Here is a 27,079-nt window from a genome sequence, read left to right on the forward strand (position 1 = left end):
GAAAACATGTTGGAAAACAGATATAATGGGATAGAAGACACAGTATGTACCTCCCTGCCCGCTATGGGAGGTCAGGATCCCCACCCAGTGCGACATACCATACGAGCAAAAGAACATAAGCTTTTCTTCGAAGTAAGAATATTTGTTTCACAGAGAAAAACAACTGGCTGCCTCATCCACCTGTCCTGAATCCATGGATTACTCATTTTGGAATTCTTTGACTGAGAAGGTTTATATTGAACAAAGATCTGCATTCACAGAAGAAACCTTGAGAGAAAGAATTATCTTATGCTGGGAGGAGATAACAATTGAGGAAATTCGGACATGCATTTGAAGTTGAAAAAAGAGACTACTTTGGGTCATTAAAGACGATTACTTAAAGCAATGATGCTTTAAAGTGCTTTGTAATCGTTGGACCAAAATAGGCATGTGAGTGCTATATAGACTATTTCGTACATGATGAGGAGAATCATGATGACAATATTGTTTATGGTGACATAATTAATGTTTGCTAAAAATGGCAACAAATGTTAAGATCGTCATATACTTTGTAATTTGATAGATTGTTATAGTTATAGTTCATAATAATATTCTATCAATATATTTCTGAAACAGTTTTCTCAAGAGTTATCCTGTTATATAATATTTATCTCAGTCAATAAATTTGTTCATATAATATTACACTGCTGGCTGCTTAAGATAAACTGCGGTAAGATAAACTCTCTCTTAAAATAATCTCTTAGACCAGTCACAAATTTTTCTGCACAAAATCATTAGTAATTTTCATTAAATTAAGATAAACTCTGTCCCTAAGTTAGTCCAGATAAGATTAACTCATCAATCTGGATTTGCACGACTGGGATTGACAGAGTCTCTCTCAATCATCCCTCTTCCCCTCCCACTCCATGTCTCATTTTTTTTGTCTCCTCATTACACAATATATTCACTTCCCGCAACAAAAAATAACCAATACTGTCTATACATATTCGAATGTGTAACACAAGCTGTCACCACATGACACACACAGGTGAACATGAGTTTGTGCTATAAACCCCATATAAGTTGTGCCTTTGTCTATCATCCCTTCCCTCCTCATTGTGCCATCTATGCTGAACCTGAACGAGACTGTCACTCATCATGCAATTAGCCCTGACCACTTTCATTTAGTCTTGTAATGATAGTGTCTCAACTTTCCTACTTTTTTCCTCATTCTCGATCTGTCTTGCTGAGCTTTTAGAACATCGTATGTATGTTGCATTGTGAAAGATAACTCTAATGAAAGAAAAGTATTTAAACAGTCACTGCTTAACAGGAAACTGTTTTGTTTTTATGTTTTTAAGGGTTTTACGGCGATTGCAACACATTTAGGTCATATCAGGGCCAGTAAAAAGGAAGAAAATTGGATAGTAAAAACATTCTAGATGTACAATTAAAAGGACTTGAGGAAAAAGTAAGACAAGGGGAAATGAATCAAATAGGGAACAGATGTAGATTCCAAGAGCACACCATCAGTGTACTCAGTTTGAGATCACCTAAAAGTCTCACCCAGACACCAGTACAAGTCCCCACTAAGAGGAACACACTCAAACGTTTACAAATCATAAGTTAAGAATAAAAAAAAAAACCAGTACATACCAGAGAGATGATTTACAAGGGAATAAACAAACAAACCATAACTATACATTCGGCTGTTTCCCTCCCAGCCAAGGAATCCGGCCAGGGTCAGGACAAAGCTAAGTAATCTCATTCCAAGACAAAGACAGAGAGCAATTGGAAAACAGATACAAAGGCATAGAAGACGCAACAAGTACCTCCTTGCCCACTACGGGAGGTCGGGTAACCCAGCGTATTTCTGTATATGTATTCATTAAAAGAGGACAACAAATAGATTAAACATATAATGTTTGTGTCACTGAAAAGTTGTTGCCCTCGAGTTTTTGGATAAAATAAACCTCGGATAAGATCAACTTTCTTACTGGTCCCCGGGAGATTATCAAAAGTGGACTGCAGTGTATATTGTTTTTTATTCTTGAATTTTCGTCTGTGCTTCTGGCCCTATGAGACAGCAGATGTTCTCTTTTGAAACCCCAATCACATGTCTGAGTAGATTGAAATCTCCAACTACTTATCTTGATTTCTATCATACTGACCTTGTGACAGCGATACATCTTTATACTAGTCTGAAACCATTATAAGGCTTTACACTGACACCACTACATGATCTTGGCTATTAATACAATCAAATGATTTTTAAAATTATGCAATATAATAATAAATGTTAAAAACCCAAAGAACAACCAATGACATAACTAGTTTAATAATGGAGAGATGGTTTACAAAGGGGAAAAATACCATCTCTCATTAAAAAAATAGATCCATTTGTTTCCCACTTTAAAAAAAAAGACTCCCAGGTAAAACCTGTAGTCCCAATCCAAGGACACAAAGCCATATGGTAATGACAGATGTTATAAGGGGATAGAAGAGACAGCAAGGCTGAGGACTGATGAAGATTCCATAAGCCCAAGACAGAGGTTTTGGGGGAATTCAAAGTTCTCCAACTCTCAAGAGAATTTCACAAACAGAAGAGCAATTTTCAAAAGAGTTATAGGTTTATTGAATGTAGACTGTAGACAAGTCATGACTGAACCATCCTAACACTCATCACACCCTAGTATAATTAGAGGCACCGGTCGCAAAATGACATGCACTACCACAAGATGATGTAACATTCATAATGGCCTGAAACTTGTTAATTAACACATTACAACAATTATTCAGTTGTGTTTTAAACAGAATGAGGAAGAATTGGAAAAAAAATTCAATTTCATCACACCAGTTCAACCCAAGATCATTAAGCAATTAATCCCATGTAGTATGGTGTATGTGCAGCAATGGGGTATGGTGGTATAACTCATCTTCAGACCGGAAGGACCTGTGAGTGGTGCATAGTTGAGTCCCTGGAGAAGGCTCTTTACTCAAATTCTCTCATTGTACTCAGGTGTAAAATGAGTACCTGGTCATTAACTGTGTTGTCTCCGTCTGAAAAAATTGTAATATTGCCTAACAGTAACAGGTATCATGTCTCGTCCTACATTTTAATTGTTGCTGTTGGCTAGGGACCCTTGTAAAGCGCTTTGACCATGTTTAGTGGATATTGCCCTATATAAAAGCTGAAAATTTTGTTGTTTGTTTCTTTTTTTTCAATTGTGAAAACATTCTCATCTTGCTTCCTGTATAATGCCATTATTGGACTCAGAACTGTGACGAATTACATACTAAAAAATATCTGTATCGCTTAAGTGCAAGACTTTCACTGTTTGACACAAGCCATTAATAAATTTTTTTAAAAAAGAGTTTTAGATTAGATTTTGTGAAGCTCCAAATTGGATGTAGACCACTGGCAAATAAAGCACAACAATTTTCCACCATGAGAACTATAGTTATTGATATTGTCGTGAAAGCGTTTAGAAGTTTTGATAATCCTTATTACCACCGTAAAGTTCTGTCATCTGCATTTTTTGCGGCCGCAAATATCAGGGCGATCCGCAAATTTTGGCAAAATTCCCAAAATTGGCAAATCGTGACAAATTTTGGGAAAATTGGCAAATCGCGGGGCAAATTTTGGGGGAAAAAAGAAGCGAAAACAAACTAACGAAAAAACAAAAACAACGAAACTTGAGAAATGTTGCAGGTTTGCCTGGGCCCAAACCAAGGGAAGCTACTCTCTATGGATAATGATCCTTTAAAATCTTTGTAACAACGCTAATTACTTAATTAATAAATGTAACCTCCTTAAATGTAATAAATTGTCTTTTATATATATTTTTTTCTGTATCGCGTGTTAATTTTTACTGAAACGCTTAGTTCTCCCCGGCAAATTTTTTGGCAAATTTTGTTCTTTTTGGCAAATTTCTTGGCAAATTTTGGGGTTTTTTTTGGGCAAATTTTGGCAAATTGTAGGTCCCAATTTGGCAAAAATTGCAGATGACAGAAAGTTGCAGTGATTGCACCATAGATAATACACAAGAAGCTCAACCAAAATACAAAATAGTGGATGTAATTACTTTATTATAAATTTTTCATTTAACAGATCCTATTTGTCCCGGTTAATTTGAAACCATTTTTTTTGTGCTTATAATTGCACAAATGGGAATTGTACGGATTTTCAACATCCACACCTTCTCTCCTGTGAATATCCAAGTGAGATTTTAGAGAATTGGAATGACGGAACTTCTTATTGCAGACTGGACATGAATAAGGATAAATGTTATTGTGGATACGCAAGTGCCTTCTCAAGTTTGCACCATTACTAAATCTTTTAAAACAATGTTTACATTTGTAATTTTTTATGTTGTGGTGGACTGTGTTCTTATGACACACTAAATAAGTCTTCAAATTGAATACTGCTCCACATAGATCACACAGATGTTCTTCAGTTCGTAAACAACTTTGATGGTGCACCTTGAGATGAAAATCAGTGACAAACAATTTACCACAGTAACAGCACACACATTTTTTTTCAGAGGCATGGGTTATTTGCTCATGATTTAAAAGACTGTAATGTCTATGTGTTCGAAATGAACATTCAGGATGACTACAAACAAACGGCCTGGGCTGGTTATGTTCTTGGATGCTATGGCGGCGTAGTGCTTTACATGAGCGTGCATTATATGAACAATCCTTACAAATAAGATGGCTGTTTTTAAGATGTACTGAGAGATGATGATTAGTCAATCTGCCTTTATTATAAAAGAAAAGAGGACATTCCTGGCAAGAATAGACGGGATGGTTGTTGACATGCTCATTATATTTATCTATGGCATCAAATCTGATGAAACACTTTTGACATCTGTGAATCAGAAAAAAAGAGAAGCAAACATTTTTTAAAACTTCACTCACAACTTTGAAACATCATTATCATGAACCTCAGCGATCCATATTCGATATAAAATAGACATAAATTAACTCTGTGACCTATGACTTTTTTAAGACACACTCGTCGGATATTCTCTCACTTATTTCTTCAACAAAGCACACAAGACTATACCAAAATATGATTACAATGTGGGCCCAAATCATTTTAGAATATCAACCCACTGACTAAAAATAAAGACAACACAAACATTTGGTATTGATTACAAGTTTAGCTAAGGGCTTAATTTAGAATGAGATCGTCAATTTGTTTTAACATACTTGACATTTGCTCGTTGATTTAAAAAAATATAATTTCCACAGCTTTTTATGCAGCGTCACCTGAATAACATTAATTGTAAAACAATAAATTGAGTTAATTTGTAGTTTTAAAACAAGTTTAGAAACCTGTGAATCAATACCAAAAAGAAGACGATGATAGTTGACTCTCCTTGATTTAAAAGGTTAAGGCATTCTACTTCTAAATATTTATGAACCTTTATTCTAAAAATAAATCTTAATGAAAATTTGAATCTCTTCAGGGAATGAATGGCCCAGTAAACCAAAATCTGTCCTCAATTTCTAAATTTATCAGTCTTCAATAGAACAGAAGTGATGGACAACTTTTAGGACAGGTTCCTATTATATCTCTAAAGATTGACAAATCTCTCTGTGATTAGAGAAAGTGAACAATCAAAAAAAAAGTTAAAAGATTTCGAAGAAGTATTCACCTGTCCACTGCTCAGTACTGACCAATACCTACTTCATAGGGGCGGGGCTATAGGTCAGTACTGATCATAGTCCTGGTAGGTATTCAAGATATTTTGAAGTAATAAGACTTTCAAAGAATGTTAGAGTGACTAAACTTAGTAATTATACACTGACAAATGGCTGTTATAAAGATGGGTACATCGCCAGTGCTGACCAATAGGCGTTAGCACCCATTGGTCAGTATGACCAACAGCTGCTAGCGCCCAATACTGACCAATATCCCTATCAATAAGATCCCAAAGTCTATATCAGCTAGAGGCATTATTTTATTCTAATTTTCAAAGAGTTATTATCTCTACAACGAGCAAACAAATTTATCTCAACAAATACACCCCTTTTTATTCCCACCAATTACCAAGGGTTTTCATTATCAATTGACATTGATGCAAACCCAAAATGCCATGAAAATAGCAATAGACTCTTTAAAAATCAGAATTATAAAATTCAAAATCGACATTATCTTTTCAAAATCAAATTTTTGATGTCACATGCTGGATTGCATAAGCTTTATTTTTTTTTAGATTGTTATTGCAGTGCAACTTATTGCAATAATTTTGGTAAAAAAAATCACTTTAAAGTTATTTGTAATCAGCAAAAGATTAATCAAAATATTGAGACTTACTTATAAGGCTTGAAAGCAACTATTTGACCTATGGTATTCCGCTTTCTACAATTTAAATTGTCAGCCTGAAATGAGGAAAAGAAATACAGTATGAGTAAAATATCGACAACACAGACACAGACAAGCACAATTTTTAAAAGGCACTATATAAATGTTCATATTTATTTTGGGGGTCGTGGATAGCTCACTTCATTTCAGGTAATAATGCCAGGGTGATTAAATTTGTATAAGATGTTGTGATTAAAGGAGGAACAGGATTCATGTACCCTTAATTCATTTGGCAACTTATTCGAAATATGGGTGTAATGACACTGAATGTGAATTAATAAGATTGGGTAACACTTTTCATTTACCACGGTGAATATACATATTTAATGTTAATGTTAACTGTAGTGAAGAATGGAAAATGCAATTTTAGACAAACAAATGAAATGATGCACTGAAAAATATTTGTGTAGTTTAGATAGGTTGTTCTGATGGAGGCCACAAATGGATTGGTTAATTGGAATGCCGCTGAATTAGAAACATTTCTGTGTAATGGTGTTGTTCCGATTAAGCAGCTTGCATTGTATGTAATAACTATGAAAAATTAAGGAAAACTTTTAAATAACACCACGTTAAGGCTCTTTTGGCATTAATTTGATCGTCTAGAGTTGGTGGATAGGCATTCCTACTTATAATGGTGGAGCTACAGATCGAGTATAGAATAAGGAGAGGCAAACAAGAGATCACACCTATGAAGATCAAAGAACTGCCTAAAAACCTATCCCTTGGGTCACAACTCTAAAGTGTTATTAGTTGGAGTGGGTTATCAGAACTGGGCAGGCGGGTAGTGCTGAAAAATTTAAGTGGCAGGAGGTAATAGTAAAGATTTGCCAATTAATGCCTGAATAAGATTCCCCAGCTATGCTTTTAACAGCATATATGAAGAGTATAAGGGGGTGGGGAGTGGGGGAAGGGATGAGAAGGTACTTTCGTTTTTTTTCTCGGGCAAGATTATTAACCCCCAATTTGCTCACTTGGACAACATGGGTGATTCCTGTTGACATCAGACATCTTGTTTGGTGAATTATCTATATTCCTTCGTGAAATGCCTATGATGTTGTGGCAGAAGGGCATAACTATTTTTTTTTTTTATGAAGAGTTCAGGGGAACAAACAGATGCCCATTATTTAAATTTTTGTGACTGCCAACTTTGAGTGACGTCAGGGCTTTAAAGTTTCCCTCTATAAATAGAATAGTGGAAAAACCACAACCATCACTATTTAGTGGCTGTAATTTTTTCGCTGATCTATTAGTGGGAGTTTTAGAGCCCTGGCACAACTCAAGGGGGCTATGTCATAAAAATTTCAAAAAGTGGAAACCTGTGCTTTTCCTCCTGTACTCTTCATGTCATTAAGGATCAACCCATTTATGCGTTTATTTTGAGTTTTCCTATTTTCTATTTCTCTCTCAAGTACAATTTGAGAGCATACAATTCTATATATAAAACTGCAAGCTAGAAAAATAGTAAAGCACACAGCCTTGCAGCATTTTCCCAAGCGCACCATGCATTTAATAAGGATAAAACTAAAATAATAGGACAGTCAAGGAACTTACTTCTTTTAAAGACTTGTCATCTCTGTCTTGGTGGAGATTTGGAGTCAACTTTGATAACACAGGACTTTGTTGTTCACCATTACTTATTGTACAATATTTCTCGGGCCTCTTTATTGATGTTTTATCTGGAGACACATGACTAGCATCTGACTTTTCTTTTTTGCTACCACATGAAAATAAGTCATGATTGTCTACTGCTATGTTTGTTTCAGGACACTTTTGAATGGTTGCTTCACAATTCTCTGAAACATTGAATAACATATCATCCGTCATCTCCATCTTAATTTCAACTGATCCATCCAATACATCTGCATTAACACCATTGGAAGAGTTTGCATTGGGGACAACTTCATTATCCTGATCGGGAACTGATAGAAAACTTTCATTGTAGTGGAGAAAATTTAATTGATCAGCTGATGACAGAAAACTGGACAAATCGTCCACTTCAACTTTAATCAAAGGAACAGAGTATTCACTTAAAGTTCCAATTTCAAAATTAGGACTGGGAGCATGAGGAGAGAACAAATAACTTTCCTCCCACTTCTTTGTCTTCTTTCTTTGTCTATTTCCACGCCTAACCATAATGTCTGATCCAACAGCAGTTGATGAGGATTTCACACCATTTTCTGTACTTGACTGGTTCAATACAGACAATAATGGCTGGTTGATGCTGATCCTTGAAGATTTTGGAGGTGAATGGATTAATCCAACCTTTGAATTATTTGTTGATATAGACTCGGTACATTTGTTATTTGAATTTACTGATGAAGTTAACGTTGATTGTGTTTGGGCGGATTTGGTTGGCAGACTCTGTGACACTTTAAGTGATAAATGAGTCAATAAAGTAGATGGATCTTTTTGGGTTGATGGGGACTTGGTAAATTTAGTGGGCAAACTCCCTGACACTTTGTGTGATGAATGAGTCATTAGAGTAGATGATCCCTTTTGAGCTGATGAAGATATGGTACATTTGGTGTTTGAATCTATTGATGGTGACACAAATGAATAAGTTTTAGGGGATTTAGTAGGCAAACTCTCAGATGAATCCCTCTGAACAGATAATTGCTGTGATGCCGAGGCAAAACTTGATATTGAAGATGGTACAACTGGATTACCCAAGCCTTTGGAATTTACTTCTTTTTCTACATGACCACTCTGAACATCTTGGATAGATGTAGTAACATTATGGGTATTTGAAGTTGTGGCCATGTCACATGGTTCACTTTGATTAACCCGTTGATTTACTTTTTCTTGATTAACAACTATTTGTTCAATAAGGGATCCAAGCTCTTGCATTCTCAACCATCTGAAATACAAAAGAAACATTAGCTTTAACTGTATATTTTACTGATCAAAATAAAAAAATAAAAAATGAGCGACATGCCTTTAAGTTTTTAAATTCATAATTTGCAAATGTATTTTACAAATGTCACACCAGCAGAAACAGACTTGCCAGTAAATTGTGAACCCCCCCCCCCCCCCCCCCCCCCCCCTCCCACCACCACCAATAAAAACAGATTGGAAAAACTATCACCTCCTTTAAAAATGGGAAGGCAGCAGGACAACTTACTAACAGAAGCAATCAAGGCAGGCATAAGAATATAAACTATAATGCTGCACAAACTTTTTAGCAAGATGTGAAATAGAGAGGAGACACCACGTGGGGATAACATGACTACAATGCTCACATTGATAATCAACCAAACTTTCTTCTTCCAAATAAGCATTGAATCAGTCCATTGCAAAGCTTTATAACTGAACAAATGCATATTATTCTGCCACATTAAAAAAAATAAATTAAAAACTGTTAATGAAGCGTATTGATGAAAATGAAAAAAATAATTCAATGCTCCGTTTTACCTGATATAAATTAATTTTATAAAATATCTCTCTTTTTATGTGCTCATGCAATTTTGTTATTTTGTATACTAATTTAATCTGTTGTCTTTTGAATAATTCCTTACACTTACATGGTTTTTATTTCATCATTATTATTAAATATATGTCACATGGGGACAAATCCTTCAAGAATTCACACAACTCCTTACTCTTTCTTTTTAACTTTTCGTCTGGCAATAAAACACTCATTTATTGCAAAACAATGTTATTTTTATGACCCATATTACAGATTTCAAGTGACAAATTGATATTTCTAGCACAATTATTTGAGGTCAGATTTTATCAACTTATCCCACTTTTTATAAAATTGGCATCATTGCAAACAATAATTGATTCACCTGAATTAGACACCTTTCAACTGATCATCATAAATCTTTAAGGCCATTTTTGTGTATCATCAGCCATCTCAACAAAAAAAAGTTTAGTTTGACCCTATGTTGATTTTCATTACTTTCAAGATGGAAAGAGTGAAAAGAAAATACAGTCTAGAAAATATTTGCTGAGTTCATTTTCGACATGCTCTGATTCCACAAATTGAGAGGAATTCCCAATTCACTTCCTTCATTTTCTTTGTGACTTATTAACACAACTGATGAACTCTTTCACAGATTCATTTCACAAATTTTTAACAAAAGAGGCAGACATCGCAAGCTAACAAAAACAAGAGACTTGGTGTTGGCTATTGCAAATTAATTATACCCAGCCCCAAAGTCCATCACTCACCAACCCCATAGCTAGCTTAGTACCTCCACCCTTTCCCATCTGCTAACTGTGTCTTTTTTGTCACAAAAGATTATTTACTATACACGAGTAAAATTTCCTCAATCTCACTCAAATGCCATGATTTTCCCCCTATTATTCTCCAGTTGTGCCAAATGATTGAAAGCAGGCTTATTCAAGAAAGGAGACAAAACGCTACCAGAAAACTATCGTCCAATCTCACTGATATCTGTGAGCCTCAAAATTTTAGAGCATATTATATTCAGCTCAATTATTGACCACCAGAAAGAAAACATCCTCACTGATGTTCAACATGGATTTTAAGCTCGCCGATCATGTGAGACACGGCTGCTATCAACCTCCTATGACTTTTTGCAAACACTGGAAAATCGAGGACAGACAGATGCAATCCTTTTGGACTTCTCGAAAGCTTTCGACAAAGTCCGTCACAGAAGTCTGCTTCTTAACTCACTCAACCCTAACACCGACTATATCTGTTGTTTACCCCGGTTACTTTTACCCCATGGCTATTTATTACGCTGCATGAAAGACGTTCCATCAACAAACTCCTCGTATTCCACAAAGTACAAAACGGAAAACTATAAATCCAACTAGCCATTTGAAATAGAACAACAACAAAACAAGAAACTCAGCATCTAATTTTAAAATCCCCCACTCAAGAACAAACCATGATCTTTACTCTTTCTTCCTCTCCCCCATCCGACTTTGGAACTCACCTTTGGACTGATGACTTCAAAATATCACTCCCTGCTTCCCTCTAAAACCCCTGTTACTGAAAAGACGGCCATACAATCTTCAGCCTAAAACTTTGGCCTAAATGGAAGAAAAAGAAGAAGAAGAAGAAGAAGAAGAAGAAGAAGAAGAAGAAGAAGAAGAAGAAGAAGAAGAAGAAGAAGAAGAAGAAGAAGAAGAAGAAGAAGAAGAAGAAGAAGAAGAAGAAGAAAAAGAAGAAGAAGAAGAAAAAGAAGAAAAAGAAGATACCCCAGTTTTGACAACTGATGATTTACTGTGCATTGACAGTCATGTATGTGTGTATCGTGTGTATCTATCTACACTGCAGGTGTGTGTATATAGTATGATACACACACGCAAACACAGCCTCTCACATACTCTATTGCTGTTTCACACAAATAACACGTTCTAATTTCAGTGCCAAGTGCCATGATTTGGTAATGGTTGCCTATCCAACACACACATACACCAACCCTTTGTAACATGTCATGTATACATTTCTTCCCTCAATATATCAATACATGTCCCGAGGAGTTCAAGGAAACCATGCTGAAAAAATCAACCCAAAACAATCAAACAAAAGAAAAACAAGTAAAACATTCCCTATCCTCCTACCCCCCTACCCCCCGCTTAAAAAGCATAACAAGAACAAATTCTCCAAAAAAAATTTTTTTTAAATCCAGGGTCCCCGCCAAATCTTTGAAATTTTTTTCAAGACCCCATCGCGGGGCAGAAAATTATTCCACCATGTGTCAAGAATGATTTTTTAAAAAGCCATTTATCAATAATAAAATATCATTACTTCTTTAAATTAGTGCACATGTACATTTACTAGTGTAGCCTTCAAAGAACAGATGATTATACTAGTTATTTATTAATCATTACATCTTACCCCTAGATTCCTTGCCATCAGTTGATTCAATTTTGCTTTCTCTTCATGATTCATCAACCATGCAATAGTACTCCGCCACATTTCCAATAATAGAGAGGTCCAATCTTTTCATTGTTCACTTTACTATAATACACTATGTACAAGACTATTTACAAACTGTCCTTCCTCTACAACAATTTCAAGGAGGCCTCCTTCTCCTCAAGTTTCTTAGAAACGGAGGCCAACTCCTCTTCCTTCTCTATGGCTGCTTTTCTCAGAGCATTTGCACTGGTGAATAAAGCTAATTGCTCCTTCATCCCTGTCACTTCATCAGCCTTGTCTGATTGTTTTTCACTTTCTTTCCTAAAAAAAATCAGCATTCTCTGTCAACTCAACTTTCCTTTTTTTCAGCCCAACAACTTCCTCTTCTGCGAGTTTTCTTTTCCCACTTTTTTCTCCACTGCTTTTTTTCCTCCTCCAAATAAGCTTTGAACCCTCTACTGGCTAATCCACATGACTTAAATAAATTGTCACCAATTTCAAACTTTTCTATGCCACCTATGTGCCTCACATAATACTTGATTTTGTTTTTCCCCTACTTCCCAACCCATCACAAAATTCCCGACATTTTCCCGACTTCACGACCCATCATAAAATTCCCGACTTTTTCCCGATTTCACGACCCGGTGGGGACCCTGTAAATCATTGAACGACTGTGATTGTGATTCTTCACTACATCAGTGAGTATTATATTGTTTCTTTAAACATAACAATTCTGAATTTGAATAACCAGAAGCATTCCAAAAGCCAGTGCATTTACCTGCAAGTCTCGAGAAGCTCTTTAATGAGGCTTGAAGAAATTACAAGTTGACCAGTATATATGGAGGCGACAATGGACTTTATGACTTCAACATTCAGATGATCCATGACAATTTTGACATACTTCTGACTCTTTTCTTGTTTCTCATGGAATTTGCCATCCAGCTTGGCTAGTATGTCTGCAATAGTAGGGCTGAAGGCAGCAAGAAGACATGAATGTACACGAACAGTTCCACCCGATGACTGTATTGACAGATCACAAAGCTGTGAATCCTTCCATTGAGAGTATAAGTTGTTCAATAATTTTTCCTGGAACCCATCTAAGGACAAATGTAGATCTTGATTTAGAATTGTATCAGGCTCCATTTTTAAGACCTAGAATAAAAACTGAAGTAAAAAAAAGTAATTCATAAGTCAATTTTTTTTTCAAATAGGAAGAGTGAAGACAGTTATTGGTAAATTGGGAAACACATTCTGTGTAATTGGAGCTTTGGTTTAAAGTAATAACATCTTGATGAAAAATATAAGTTTCACAACAGAATGAAATAAAAATTTAGAGCCCATCAATAAGAAAACTGGCCGTTTTAACCCATAAACACAAATGTGTAATTCACGAAAGAGTACAGGATGTTACATGTAAATTATTGAACTGCATATATTTAAAGGGCTTGTATTTGGAGTTGGTGGAGACAAATAACTATAAATGCAACACATAAATATGGCGGGGCAAATTAAATTGTATCTTTTTTTTTTCTTTTTTTTTTGTTTGTTGCTTTAGGTCTCTTCCAACACAATTGAGGTTATATGAGAGACCGCTGAAACAAAAAAACAAGCAATCTAACAAAAATAGTACAAATGTAAATCAAAATCATAACCTAAAGATATCATAAGCTAAATTATAAATAACCAAGAACAAACAGGCAGAAGATTTACAGAAAAAAAAAAATCCCCTGTCAAAAATACAATCACAAACCAAAGAAGCAGGATAGGCTAGTAAAGAGAAGAAGAAACGACATCACTATCGGATCGTACACCCATGCGAACATCATAGGTATACGATTCAAGGGTGATGCTCCCATCCAACCACACGCTTAAATTGTATGACTTCATGTGTATATAACACACTAAATATAGAAAACCAATACATAAGATAGAAAACAATAACTAGAACTAGAAGCAAACTATTAACAAACTAACAAATTATAAACAACAAACTCAGGTAAAATCAGTGATAATTTGTTAAAAAGGAGAAAAGTGTGTAGTAGTAATAATAATAATAATAATAATAATAACACCGTAACAATAATAATAATAATAATAATAATAATAATAATAATAATAATAATAATAATAATAATAATAATATCAAACATTGGAATAAATAAATAGCTATGATGATGATAAAATGATAAAAATAAAAATCCTAATAATATGGCAATTATTTTTACTACACCTATTCAATTTGAAAACATTTCAAGGCTGCTTTCTCTTACAATCAATTTATTGAATGAATTAAAACAATAAACATTTGTCACTGGGTCCAATGGCCATCAAGTTTCTCAATTTATGTGGCATGAGTAGGAATTTATGGCTAATCATTTCCACTAAATCTAATATACCCAGCCACACAGACGAGTCTGTATAGTCTCCCATGGAAGTATAGTTTTTTTTGCTTTCTTGTTTTTTTTGTTTTTTTTTTCAAATTTCAGTTTATTTTTAATTATTGACAATTACATAAAATTGATGAAAATGAAAATAATCACAGTGGTATAATAACTATCAAAGGGTCCCTGGTCAACAGCTACACATAACATGTAGGATGAGACATGATGCTTGTCAGGAAATATTCATTTTCTTACTGACAGAGACAACGCTGTTAACGACCAGGTACTCATTTTTCACCTGATATGGTGAGAACATGTGAGTAAAGAGCCTTTTCCAAGGACTCAACCATGTACTGCTAAGAGCAGGGCTTGAACCCAGGACCTTCCGATCAAAAGGCAAGTGTCATACCACAAACCTGCTTTATTTGATGTGAAAGACAAAATCATCGATCAGTCAGTAAAAAGAAAATAGTTTAAAAGTTCCATTCAAAAGGAACATAAGTCTGTCAAAGTAACCGCAGTCTAGAGGAAGGTTTTTATAACAACTTTACACAATGTCCAAATAAAAGGACAAAATAATACCGATTCTGATAGTTAGATAGGTAAAAATCTTTATACAGTCTGGAGAAGAGTTATCAGCTGAGTCAGACTGATATGGGCAAAACAGAATTTCATCTTCTACTACTATCAGTTCCCACACCCTCTGCCCACTGCTGGCACTGTGTTCCCTCCTGGGGAGACCTCCTGCATGTTCCTGGAGGTGGCTTTACTTAATAATATTATTATTTTAACCGTGGATTTTTGGTCAGATGTTTATTCATTCAACTTGCCAATTTTTTGTGGCATTTTAAAAGCTGTAGAACAAACCTTGATTGATTGGTAAAAGTTTTAAATTTCCCAATATGACCATTGTTTTGGTTTTCTGCCACCATTTTGTGATTGAAATATTGAAAGGTAGTGCAAAGCAGTCCTAGTTTTTGTTTTCAGGTTAGCTCGAGATCCAAGGATTTTTTATCTATTACGGTTAGTTAATTATAGGTCTTAGTAAAGGTCCTAGGGTGTTTGTTTTTCCTATAAGGTTTGTTAAAGGAACTGGCTTTTATTTTTTCTTAGGGTTAGTTAAAGGAATACTTGGGTTGTTTCCCTTAGTTTCAGGAATAGGTGGAAGGCCTCTCCCCTCCTGTGTTTGCGCATGCACATTGGAGTTTGAATAGCCCACAGGAGACTATTCAGACTGGAGTCCAAATCTCCTGAACTTTGCTGGAATATCATATTTGAACAAAAATGCACGCGCCCACCATCCCCTTCCAAAAATAAAAAAGAACAAATCTGACACTATCCAGTCATGAAGAGGCTGAAATTCCACAAACACTCAAATAACTAATCGTAATAGTATATATACTGAATTGCTCACCTGGAGTTAACGTGATATTTATCCAAAGGAAAAAACTAAATTATCTATATTAATTGCTTGTTTTCAAAATTCTTAAATACCGATTTAGATTTGCAGTATAGATACAGCCGTGCAGCAATCTTTGAAACTTTGGCGGTGGCTTTAGGTATCACGCAAATAGAGCTAAATTAACAATTAAAAGTAGCTGAAATATTATTAGTTTTAAACTGTCTTTATGGCCACCAGAACAATTTCCTCCAGATATTCCACCAAATGACAAAATTCTCAGAACAAGGGAAGTTATCCATATTTTAGGCTCTCATTCATTATTATTATTTTTTACTTTGCATTTAATTAATTCCCTCACGTTATTTCTATCTATATTTTCAAAATATAATTTAAAACATTTACTTGTAGTATAAACATCTCTTGCTGATATTATTTATTTTAATGTGTTATCTATACTTCCCTATAGAAAAAGTCTTAACATCAAAAATAATATTACACATTGAAATATAAATAGTGAGAATATATGACGACGACTCCCGGTTATTTCAAGTTTTTGAATCCATAGCCATAGTAGACTATGAGTAGCTAGATATTCTTATTCTTATTGGCTGTTTGGAATTGAGTCTGAATAGTCTCCCATGGCTATTCGGACTCAAATTCCAATGCACATGTGCAATCAAACGATTATTCAGCCTCAGTCTGAATAGTCTCCCATGGCAGTTTAGATTTTTTTTTGGTTAATATTTTAATAATTGAAAATTACATAAATTTAATGTAAATCAAAATTACGATTTTAGTAACTATCAACAGGTAGTCTAATTCACTATATTTCATGAGAAAGACAAAATCATAGATTTTTTGGGTTCAGATAGAAAATTTTTAAAAAGTAACAAAAGTCAGTCAAAGTTACTGTGGTATAGGTATAAATTAAAAGCTTTTCTAACAACATAACAGGATGTCCAAATAAAAAACATTGTGGTAGTGTGAGACAGGCAACAATCCTTCTACAGTCCAAAATAGTGGTATGAGCTGAGTCAGTTCGATATGGGCAAAACAGAATTTCTTCTGAACTTTTTCTATTTCTTTATCAGTTCCACCTTCTGCCCACTGCGACATTGTGTCATCCTCCCCTCTGTATGCGCGTGCACATTGGAGTCCGAATAGTCATGGAAGACTATTCAGACTCGAGTCTGAATTGCCACTTTGATTCTGATTCTAATTATATTGATAAGTATTCGATTCTATTCTATCTAATCTAAGGGTTTTAAACAAATCCATAGATAGAATACCTAGTATCATATATCTATGAATGCATTTAATATTGTATGTGTGTAATCACAGGTCTTTACTGAGTGGCGCCTGTCCCATGAAGACATGGACATGGGGCATGGGCTGAGACAGAAGTATCAATAGAGTATCATCTAGATCTATATCTAGGTACTTTGGTAAATGTCCATTTGGCACACCATCAGTGAGTTGATTAAATGGCCTAGTGGCTGTGGTCCGATTTTTTTTTGACTTTTGAGTGTCTTTTGGGTCTTAGAAAAAGTTCCATGGATGGATTTTAATGATTTATATGTCTTATTTTCTTCAGGAGGAATTACTCTATAGTTTGGTGTTGTTTATTTTTATTATAATGCCAATGCTAATTTAGTATATCTATTGATTGTGGATAAAAGAGTTTTAGCAAGTTTATAATGTAAAACCCTACAAAGATATCTCGACAAAATGTTAGACGAAGAGAAGAATGTCTTATCCGACAACTGTGGAGATATGAAATTGTTATCCCCAGACACCTGTCTGGGGATAACGAATTTTCATTATTTCTAGACACACATTTGAAACTCTGCTCTTTCAAACAATTATCCACATTCCAGAAAATGGAATGTTTCCAAATGCACATAGAAATAAGGAAAGTTAATAAAATATCTATAAAAACATAAATTAACCAACATTAATTATCATTAAATCAGTTGTTACTACATAGTGCTGTGATTATCCCCAGACACCTGTCTGGGGATAATAAAAATTCGTTATCCCCAGACACCTGTCTGGGGATAACGAATTTTCATTATCCCCAGACGCATATTTGAAACTCCGCTCTTTTAAACAATTATCCACATTCCAGAATATGGAATGTTTTCAAATGCACATAGAAATAAGGAAAGTTAATAAAATATTTATAAAAACATAAAATTAACCAACATTAAAATCAGTTGTTACTACATATACACAATATGCGTCGACTTCGAAGTGGGTGTCATGGCCGAATGGTTTAGTCGTCTGCCCTGGAAGTTTGACCAGAATCGACGTTGTGGGTTCAAATCCTGGTAACGTCACTTTTGTTGAAAAGGATAAATGTCCCATCCATCCTCCCCCCACCTCTTTTTTTAAAATATTAAACTCTCTCTCTCTCTCTCTCTCTCTCTCTCTCTCTCTCTCTCTCTCTCTCTCTCTCTCTCTCTCTCTCTCTCTTGGTTTTTTTTTCTAGTTTCTAGCAAATATATTCGTCCCCACTCCGATCTCAAATAGTGTCTAAAAAGAATAAATAATTAAAAAGCAAACAAACAGAAATATTCAGAGAGCGACCAAATGGTCAGATAGAGGATAGATATAATAATAATAATAATAATAATAATAATAATAATAATAATAATAATAATAATAATAATAATAATAATAACAATAATAATGATAATAGTAATAATAATGATGATAGTAATAATAATGAATGATAATATAATAATAATAATAATAATAATAATAATAATAATAATAATAATAATAATAATAATAATAATAATAATAATAATAATAACAATAATATGATGATAAGAGTATTAATAATAAAAATAATATTATTATTGATAATAATATAATAATGATTATGATGGTAATAGTAATAATAATAACAATTATTACAATTATTATTATTATTATTATTATTATTATTATTATTATTATTATTAATTATTATTATTAATATTATCATTTGACCAAAAAAAAAACCCAAAAAAAAACAATAATAGATCTAGACCAAATTAAATAATGAAATAATATTATCGGAGAAATAAAAAATTCAACTGATTAAAAAAACTCTTGCTCGGAACTCGGAACAAAAGTGAAAACAATGAACATCAATTGGGAAGAAAGAAAGAAAAAGTTAAAAAAAAAAAAAGTGTGTGTGTGTAAGGGGGGGGGGGGGGGTCGCGACAAGTTCGAATCTGTGCAGCTAAAAGGAGTAAAATGAAAGGTGGCCTAACCCACTGAGCTGTCTATCCACACCGATATCGGAATATCTTAAATTCATATATGAGCTAAACATATTTCCACCATTTTTGCTTCCTTGTTTTGGTAGTTATTTTCATCTCTGATTCGAGTAAAAATATGTTGTTGGATCTAGTTTTGTGGACGTGTGATACTAAATTATATTGTCTTGTTGTGCGAAGAAGACAGGAAAATAACAGGTGTCGGTTTTGGGCTTTAGGGCGAACAACACCATGACCTAGGAATTCGTCCGCGAAATAAAAAATAATTCCCGGTCATCCCAAAATTGTGGCCAGAATGAGCAAATTATAGAAACAAGAGAATATCAATAAAGTTAACAGGTAGGTAGGTAGTGAAAATTTAAATGGTTGGTGGACTATGAACAGATTTGATGATTAACAACTTTCTTCCTGGTTGAAAATAAAAAGTCGAATTGCCAGTTTGACGTTTTCAGATCAAAGTAACAAAAGAAATTTCATTGATCCATTTGCTTTAAAATAATTATTTTAAAAGAGCTGGATTTGACATTTGATCACTATTTACTTTCATCTTGTGTTAAATATCACTTGAGATATTAACTGTTTTGGCAAAAGTTTTGGGACACAACCACTAGTATTTTTTCCAGAATATTTGGTATTTTTCACGCCTAGTTTGGCATTTTGCATAAAATCTTTCTGCCCACTTGCTACATGCGTCTGGGGATAACAAATTTTCTTTATCCCCAGACCTGGGGATAACAAAAATTGGTTATCCCCAGACACCTGTCTGGGGATAACGAATTTTCATTATCCCCAGACAGGCGTCTGGGAATAATGACAGCCTACTACATAGATATCTATAGATCTACATATTATACTATACACATATTATGCGTCGACTTCGAAGTGGGTGTCATGGCCGAATGGTTTAGTCATTAGAATCATGTTGAGAAGCACTTTATAATGATATAGGCTAAAAGGGTTTCATTGAGCTCAACCCAATTTGAATGTTTTAATTTTAGTGTCTAGATAGAGTTAGAGGTCCATATAGACAATGACAAACAAATATAGGTAGTCTCACTAAATTTTCAAAGTTGTCAAATCATTCTGAAAATAGTTTCATTGGATTCCTTGCACAAAAACAATCAAAATTCATATAGGTTTTATGATTGTGGCACTTATAGTTTTTGAGATATGGTCAAAAGAGTGACGGGAAACTGATACATATCACAAAGAGAAAAAATGGATCAAAATTGTGTCCAAAACCACACCTTTTACTTTTTATTTAAACAAGGGATCCGTTCAATAGAAAAGAAAATGTTTTTTGAAAAGCTCACATGTCTAGAAAACAAAAAGATACAAATGCTAGAAGTTGTGGACTTTTCTATATAATTACTCATAACAGCTTTTAAAAAGAACAAAATACCAAAACAAGGAATGTTTCGGGCTCAAAACCCTTCTTCAGCCAATTGCAAATAATATTTACTTAATGTACAAAATGGATATCCATGGTTCATGGGTTTATCCCGGCTGCTATAGCATGAATAGACAATAGCAATTGCTTGCTACCTTTTGGATAGGACGTTAGTCCATCACAAAGTACTTTCCACCAGATCTAACAGACCCGGCTACCCATTCACAGCTGGGTAGTCAAAGGGATCAGAAAAATATCTCGATTGCACCCAGGACCAATCCCAGTCCCTTTGCATGTAAAGTGAGTCCTCTACCAACTGCAAAGTCAAAAAATAAAATACTAAACACAGAATGTTTCGACTTCAAATCCCTTCTTCAGCAAATAACAATAATAATAATAATACTTTTCTTTTACTTCTAATGTACAAAAATGAATATAGCAACCTCAAAGAAGAATAAAATACCAAATATAGAATGTTTCGGGCTCAACTCCCTTCTTCAGCAAATAATAATAATGATACTTTTTTTTCCTTCTAATGTACAATTACTGAATATAACAACCTCAAAGAAGAATAAAATACCAAATATGGAATGTTTCGGGCTCAAATCCCTTCTTCAGCCAATAACAATAATGATACTTTTTTTCCTTCTAATGTACAAAAATGAATATAACAACCTCAAAGAAGAATAAAATACCAAATTAAATATGGAATGTTTCGGGCTCAAATTCCTTCTTCAGCCAATAACAATAATAATACGTTTTTTTTCTTCTAATGTACAAAAATGAATATAACAACCTCAAAGAAGAATAAAATACCAAATACGGAATGTTTCGGGCTCAAATTCCTTCTTCAGCCAATAACAATAATAATACGTTTTTTTTCTTCTAAAGTACAATGCTGAATATAACAACCTCAAAGAAGAATAAAATATCAAATACGGAACGTTTCGGACTCAAATCCCTTCTTCAGCCAATAACAGTAATACTTATTTTTCTTGTTTAGTACAAAAATGAATATAATAAGTTAAAAAAAGAACAAAATACCAAAAACAGAACGTTTTGGGCTCAAACCTCTTCTTCAGCGAATAACAAATATAATACATTTTATTAATGTCGAAACCAGAAAGCTCTTGAATTTTCAGAATGGTTTCAGGATACTTCTTTTGCACTCATTGAAAAACAAATGCTCCATCTGGTGAGGCATATCTGGATCAAATGAGTAGTTTGCCACTAATGACCACACCTGACTGGCTGTCTTGGACACCATGCCTTAACTGGTCTGTGGGGAGAAAAAGAGATTTATTAATTTAAAAAATTAGCTTTGTTCTGTTGATTTTATTCTCTAAATATATCTTTGAATTACTTTAACAGAACAAATAAAATAAATGTAATGCTTTAAAATAGACTTTTACATTAACTAAAAAACTAAATAAGAAATTGACAAATTCATTTGTTTTTAAAACCGTGCAATTTTACATTAATTTCACACCTTAAATGGATGGTTCTACCTTTCCTCACAAATATCACATAATCTGAAGTCTATTTATGATATTTACCCTTATTTCAATTTTTTTTAATTCTGAAGACCATATACATTTACTTTTACTTCTGTTGCTTTGTGATATTGTTGCAAATATTTATTTGATTTTTATCATGCACCATACGTCTGTACAAATACTTTCCAAACAGATGAAATTATTGATTATAATAATTATTATTACTATTACTATTATTATTATTATTATTATTATTATTATTATTATTATTATTATTATTATTATTATTATTATTATTATTATTATATTGTGCATCTCTAGAGGATTTTAAGATAAAGCGCCTCATGAATAACGATAAGATCCTGTCATTGGTACAGTGGTAATTAATGGGTAATGCTTTTAACATGGATTGTGTAAGTTTGTGGGGCTGATCATTTCTTTAAAAAATCTTCATGAATGCGCTTGACTTTTCTTTTTTTTTTAATATTTAAAAATTATATTTTAATTTTGAGACAACTCACCTCTTGATTCTAATGCTTTATATACAATGAGTTTGATGTAGCCCTTGTTGACGAATTCAAACACACCTGAACAATAACAAAGCAAACAACTGTTAGTATCATTTTATAAATCAAATGTTAATCTCCACAACCAAGTATAAAGGAAAGGATGCAACAAGACTTCTGATTCAGTTGGCGGGGGGGGGGGGGGGGGGGGGAGTACGTAAAAAGAAAAGATAGAAAAACCTAGCTTTTGCTAACATCATAATGATTGGAATTGTCATTGTAGTTTTCCCGTTCAAATGAATTCTGACAGCTCAGCAACACATATGGTAGTTCAAAAAAAAAAAGATGGATCATGTAGCACCATCCTGAAGGCTTTCAGCAGAGTACAAATTTTGTGTAATCTGCTACAAAAGCAATGCTCAAACTGCCCGTTCACCTGATTTTGTAATTTTACAACGGTGGTTCACACTTTTTGCTAATATTTTATGTTAGAAGCTTGTGTGTTGTGAATGAAAATATTGTGCAGAATTTTGGAAGTTTCCATGCAGAAAACTACTATACCAGGGCAGTTAGAGACACTTGCAGATAGAGCAAAAATCTAAAATAACAATGCAATATATTTTTTCCTGGGAATTGAAGATGAGTATACCCTTTGAGCCACTGAGACCATGGAGCCGAGTTTATCCAATATCTATAGCTTGAAACAGACAATGGCAATTTTTTGCTACCCTCTGGATAGAAGCTAGTTATCGCAAACTGATTTCACCAGATCGGACCCAGCGACCCAATATCTGGGGAGTAGATAAGGACGTCATCAAAAAATCTCGAGTGCACCTGGGTCATCCGTTACTTTTGTGAACTATCAGAACCCCAAGATGAGTATGAGATACCAATGGATTTTAAGAAAGGGGGATGGGTGTATGAATTAAAGTATCCTACCTTCACTATCCAATCAAAGATAGAACAGTTACCTGCAGGTAGAATCTACAGACTTAACCCTCAGACCAAACTGTATGAAAAACAATTAAGATGTGTTCAAAAGAAGGTGTAATTAAATAAAATATCCTACCTTCAATGACAGTGCCAAATCGAGTTAATGCCAGGATTGCAGCAAATTCCACAACAAGAATCTACTTAGTAGACTCACACACCAAACAAACTGTATGAAAAACAAAAAAGATGGTGTGTTCAAAAGAAGAAATAAAGATTAAATGTGTATAATTTGATATATTTTAAAGACAGAAAACAAGACTGAAAGATAAAGCAAAAAAAAAAAAAGAAAAAGAATATAAAAGATGCAATTTATCCCCCCCCCCCCCCGTCCCCCCCTCTCTCTCTCTCTCTCTCTCTCTCAGAAATAGAAAATGGCTATGAAAGACCAATAAAGATTAAGAATAGGGGAGGGGAGGAGGGGGGGTGTTATTAACTAAAATATCATACCTTCAATGACAATGCCAAATCGAGTTAATGCCCAGGATTGCAGCAAATTCCACAACAATAATCTACTTAGTAGACCCACACACCAAACAAACTGTTTGAAAAACAATGAAGATAGTGTTTTCAAATAAAGGAAAAATTACTGGGATGTTGCTTGAAAAGCACAATTGATAGTTCATAATCAGAAGTTTTATCATGTAAAGCCAATCCGTGAAAGGCCTTCACTGGCTACTGTCAACAAAATAAGTCTATAACTATCAATGACAAAACTCAAACTGCCATTCACTGATTAGAAATTAGACAATGATGTCTGATCTCCATGGGTCACACCTAATGCTGGTATTTTGTGCTATCACCTTGAGTCTCAGAATATAAATAAAGATTGAATGTGTATAATATGATATATTTTAAAGGCAGAAAACAAGACTGACAGATAAAGCAAAAAAAAAAAGAAAAATAATATAAAAGATGCAATTTATCTCCCCCCCCCCCCCTCTCAGAAATAGAAGATGGCTATGAAAGACCAATAAAGATTAAGTATAGGAGGAGGGGGGAGGGGGGGTTATTAACTAAAATATCATACCTTCAATGACAAGGCCAAATCGAGTTAATGCCCAGGATTGCAGCAAATTCCACAACAATAATCTCTTAGTAGACCCACACACCAAACAAACTGTTTGAAAAACAAATAAGACGGTCTGTTAAAAAGAAGAAATAAAGATTGAATGTGTATAATTTGATTTATTTTAGAGACAGAAAACAAGACTGACAGATAAAGGAAAAAGAAAAATAATATAAAGTTTGCAATTTATTCCCCCCCCCCCTCTCAGAGATAGAAGATGGCTATGAAAGACCAATAAAGTTTAAGAATAGGAGGAGGGGGGAGGAGTGGTTATTAATTAAAATATCCTACCTTCAATGCCCCATCGAGTTAATGCACAGGAATGCAGCAAATTCCACAACAAGAATCTACTTAGTTGATTCACACACGTAACAAACTGTACTGTATGGAAAACAATTAAAGATGAGGTAAACAAAACAGAAAAAGAAAGAAAATGCTGGAAAAAATATTTTCTTCCTTTAGAACAATTATTAGTGACAAATCTCATTTTTCTGAATGCAATACTTGCTAAATGTAAAAGTACAAAAATAACGTTTAAATTTCACTGAAACTTCGTACACACACTGTTCAAATGTTACACAAAAGTAAAATTATCACTTCATAGATGTGAATTAAGAAATATTATGAAATAAAACCAAAATAAATTGTCCCTTACTTCCATTAATTTCATTACATTTTTAGAGCTGGAATAAAATAAATTACTAGAGGGCACATAAAAAATTTCAGGGTCAGTCAATTCAATTGAAACCTCGCACACACACTATTCAAATGTTACACATACGGAAAATTATCACTTCATAGATGTGAATTAAGAAATAGTATGAAATAAAACCAAAATAAATTGTCCCTTACTTCCATTAATTTCACTACATTTTTAGAGCTGGAATAAATAAATTACTAGAGGGCACATAAAAATTTTCAGGGTCGGCCAATTCAATTGAAACCTCGTACACACACTGTTCAAATGTTACACAAACGGAAAATTATCACTTCATAGATGTGAATTAAGAAATATTATTACATTATTAAATAAAACAAAAAAATCGTCCCTCAGTTCCATTAATTTCATTACATTTTTAGAGCTGGAATAGAAAAAAAATACGAGGACACACAAAAATTTTCAGGGTAGGCCAATTCAATTGAAACCTCGCATACACACTGTTCAAATGTTAAAGAAACGGAAAATTTTCACTTTATAGATGTGAATTAAGAAATAGTATTACATTATTAAATAAAACCAAAAAAAAATGTCTCTTACCTCCATCAATTTTCATGAGACTTTTAGGGCTCGAACAAAAAAATTCGTACGATATCGAATTCTCCGCCGATTCCCTCGATTGAAATAGCAGACGACAGAAACATTGTTGGGGCAACGGGTGACCGGATGTTGAGGCCATAGTGGTTTCGCGAAAGACAAAAAATGGCGAAAATCAAGAGCTCCGCGTCTGCTTTCATTGGCTTTCATTTTGATTCAACGACAGCGTCCATAACGATGGTCAGCTTCCGGCATATTTCCGGGTTCAATTTTCGCTGCACGACCTCTCACGTTCAGTGAATGAGAGTTTTAAAATAGTGAGACTACCTAACAAATAACAATAACAACAATAACAAAGCCAAAGCAAGTCATGTAAAAACATTTAAAATGGGAATCAGAGGAAATAAATCAAATCATAAATTATGACGAACTTTGTAGTTTGCAAAGAGGGAAATAAAATTACACTCACGCAAAATGTTACGCTTACACAGATCTTTGTCTATTCATTTGAGTCGAAAGACAGCTGAATTTGAACATCGGACACGGACGCTTTCCTACTTTCGTTTTCGTAAACACCAAAAACAAACTTAGGGAACTCTGGTTGCCAGCTCAATTTTTTAATGCGGTAAAAAGTGCCAAAAAAATACCAATCAAATTCAAACGTGATCAACTTATTATCCTCAGAAAAAGGAATGAGTTAAATCCAAAAAGCTTTTTAGTTCAATCACAACAGCGATTAGTCTACGGATTTCATGTTTTACTTGAAAAAAAAAATGGTTCTATAGTGGATCTGCAATAAAGAGTACGACACGGTGTGAAGATCATAAGGTGCCATAAGAAATTAAAGTTTTTTCTCTTCAATCTTTGGGGAAAGACAATACTACGTCGCACTGGTAGACGCTACGAGTAAAGTTAGGAATTGTGGAATGGGGTCCCTCAGGGCGCCAATGTTGTTTTAAGCCCCCCATAGACGCCCAGATCTCATCGCGGGTCGGATCGCCGAACAGGCACTGCTGGGTCGCTGTGACCCGATCCTGCGTTAATCGCAGATGATTTTTGCCCACACACGGGGAGATATTTTTTTGAGGCGATCGGCGATCGGGGGCGTGACAGTATAAAAAAGGGGAAATTTT

General features: G+C 34.2%; 1 protein-coding gene and 1 long non-coding RNA gene across 5 annotated transcripts; both read right to left on the bottom strand.

Moving 5' to 3' along the window:
• Positions 1-4,044: 4,044 nt before the first annotated feature.
• On the bottom strand, positions 4,045-26,533 carry LOC144976457 (uncharacterized). 4 transcript variants are annotated; one of them, XM_078920749.1, is made up of 5 exons: positions 26,416-26,533; positions 12,967-13,352; positions 7,904-9,209; positions 6,305-6,369; positions 4,045-4,849 (listed from the first exon to the last, which is right to left on the bottom strand). In XM_078920749.1, exons 2-5 carry the CDS (start codon positions 13,329-13,331, stop codon positions 4,084-4,086), a joined length of 2,502 nt encoding a protein of 833 aa, XP_078776875.1. In that variant the 5' UTR covers positions 13,332-13,352; positions 26,416-26,533; the 3' UTR covers positions 4,045-4,083. The 4 variants fall into 4 exon arrangements, with proteins under 4 accessions (XP_078776875.1, XP_078776880.1, XP_078776890.1 ...); XM_078920754.1 differs by having other exon boundaries at positions 26,434-26,515; XM_078920764.1 differs by having other exon boundaries at positions 12,168-13,352; positions 26,416-26,509.
• Positions 24,079-26,032, bottom strand: LOC144976475 (uncharacterized). Its single transcript, XR_013646112.1, has 4 exons — positions 25,950-26,032; positions 24,983-25,072; positions 24,653-24,742; positions 24,079-24,163 (listed from the first exon to the last, which is right to left on the bottom strand). It is a non-coding gene; the product is annotated as an uncharacterized LOC144976475 (long non-coding RNA).
• Positions 26,534-27,079: the final 546 nt, after the last annotated feature.

This window comes from Berghia stephanieae, chromosome 1 (assembly GCF_034508935.2).
Source record: "Berghia stephanieae isolate SIO BIC M18660-M18661 chromosome 1, UCSD_Bste_1.3, whole genome shotgun sequence".
Taxonomy (NCBI): Eukaryota; Metazoa; Mollusca; class Gastropoda; order Nudibranchia; family Aeolidiidae; genus Berghia; species Berghia stephanieae.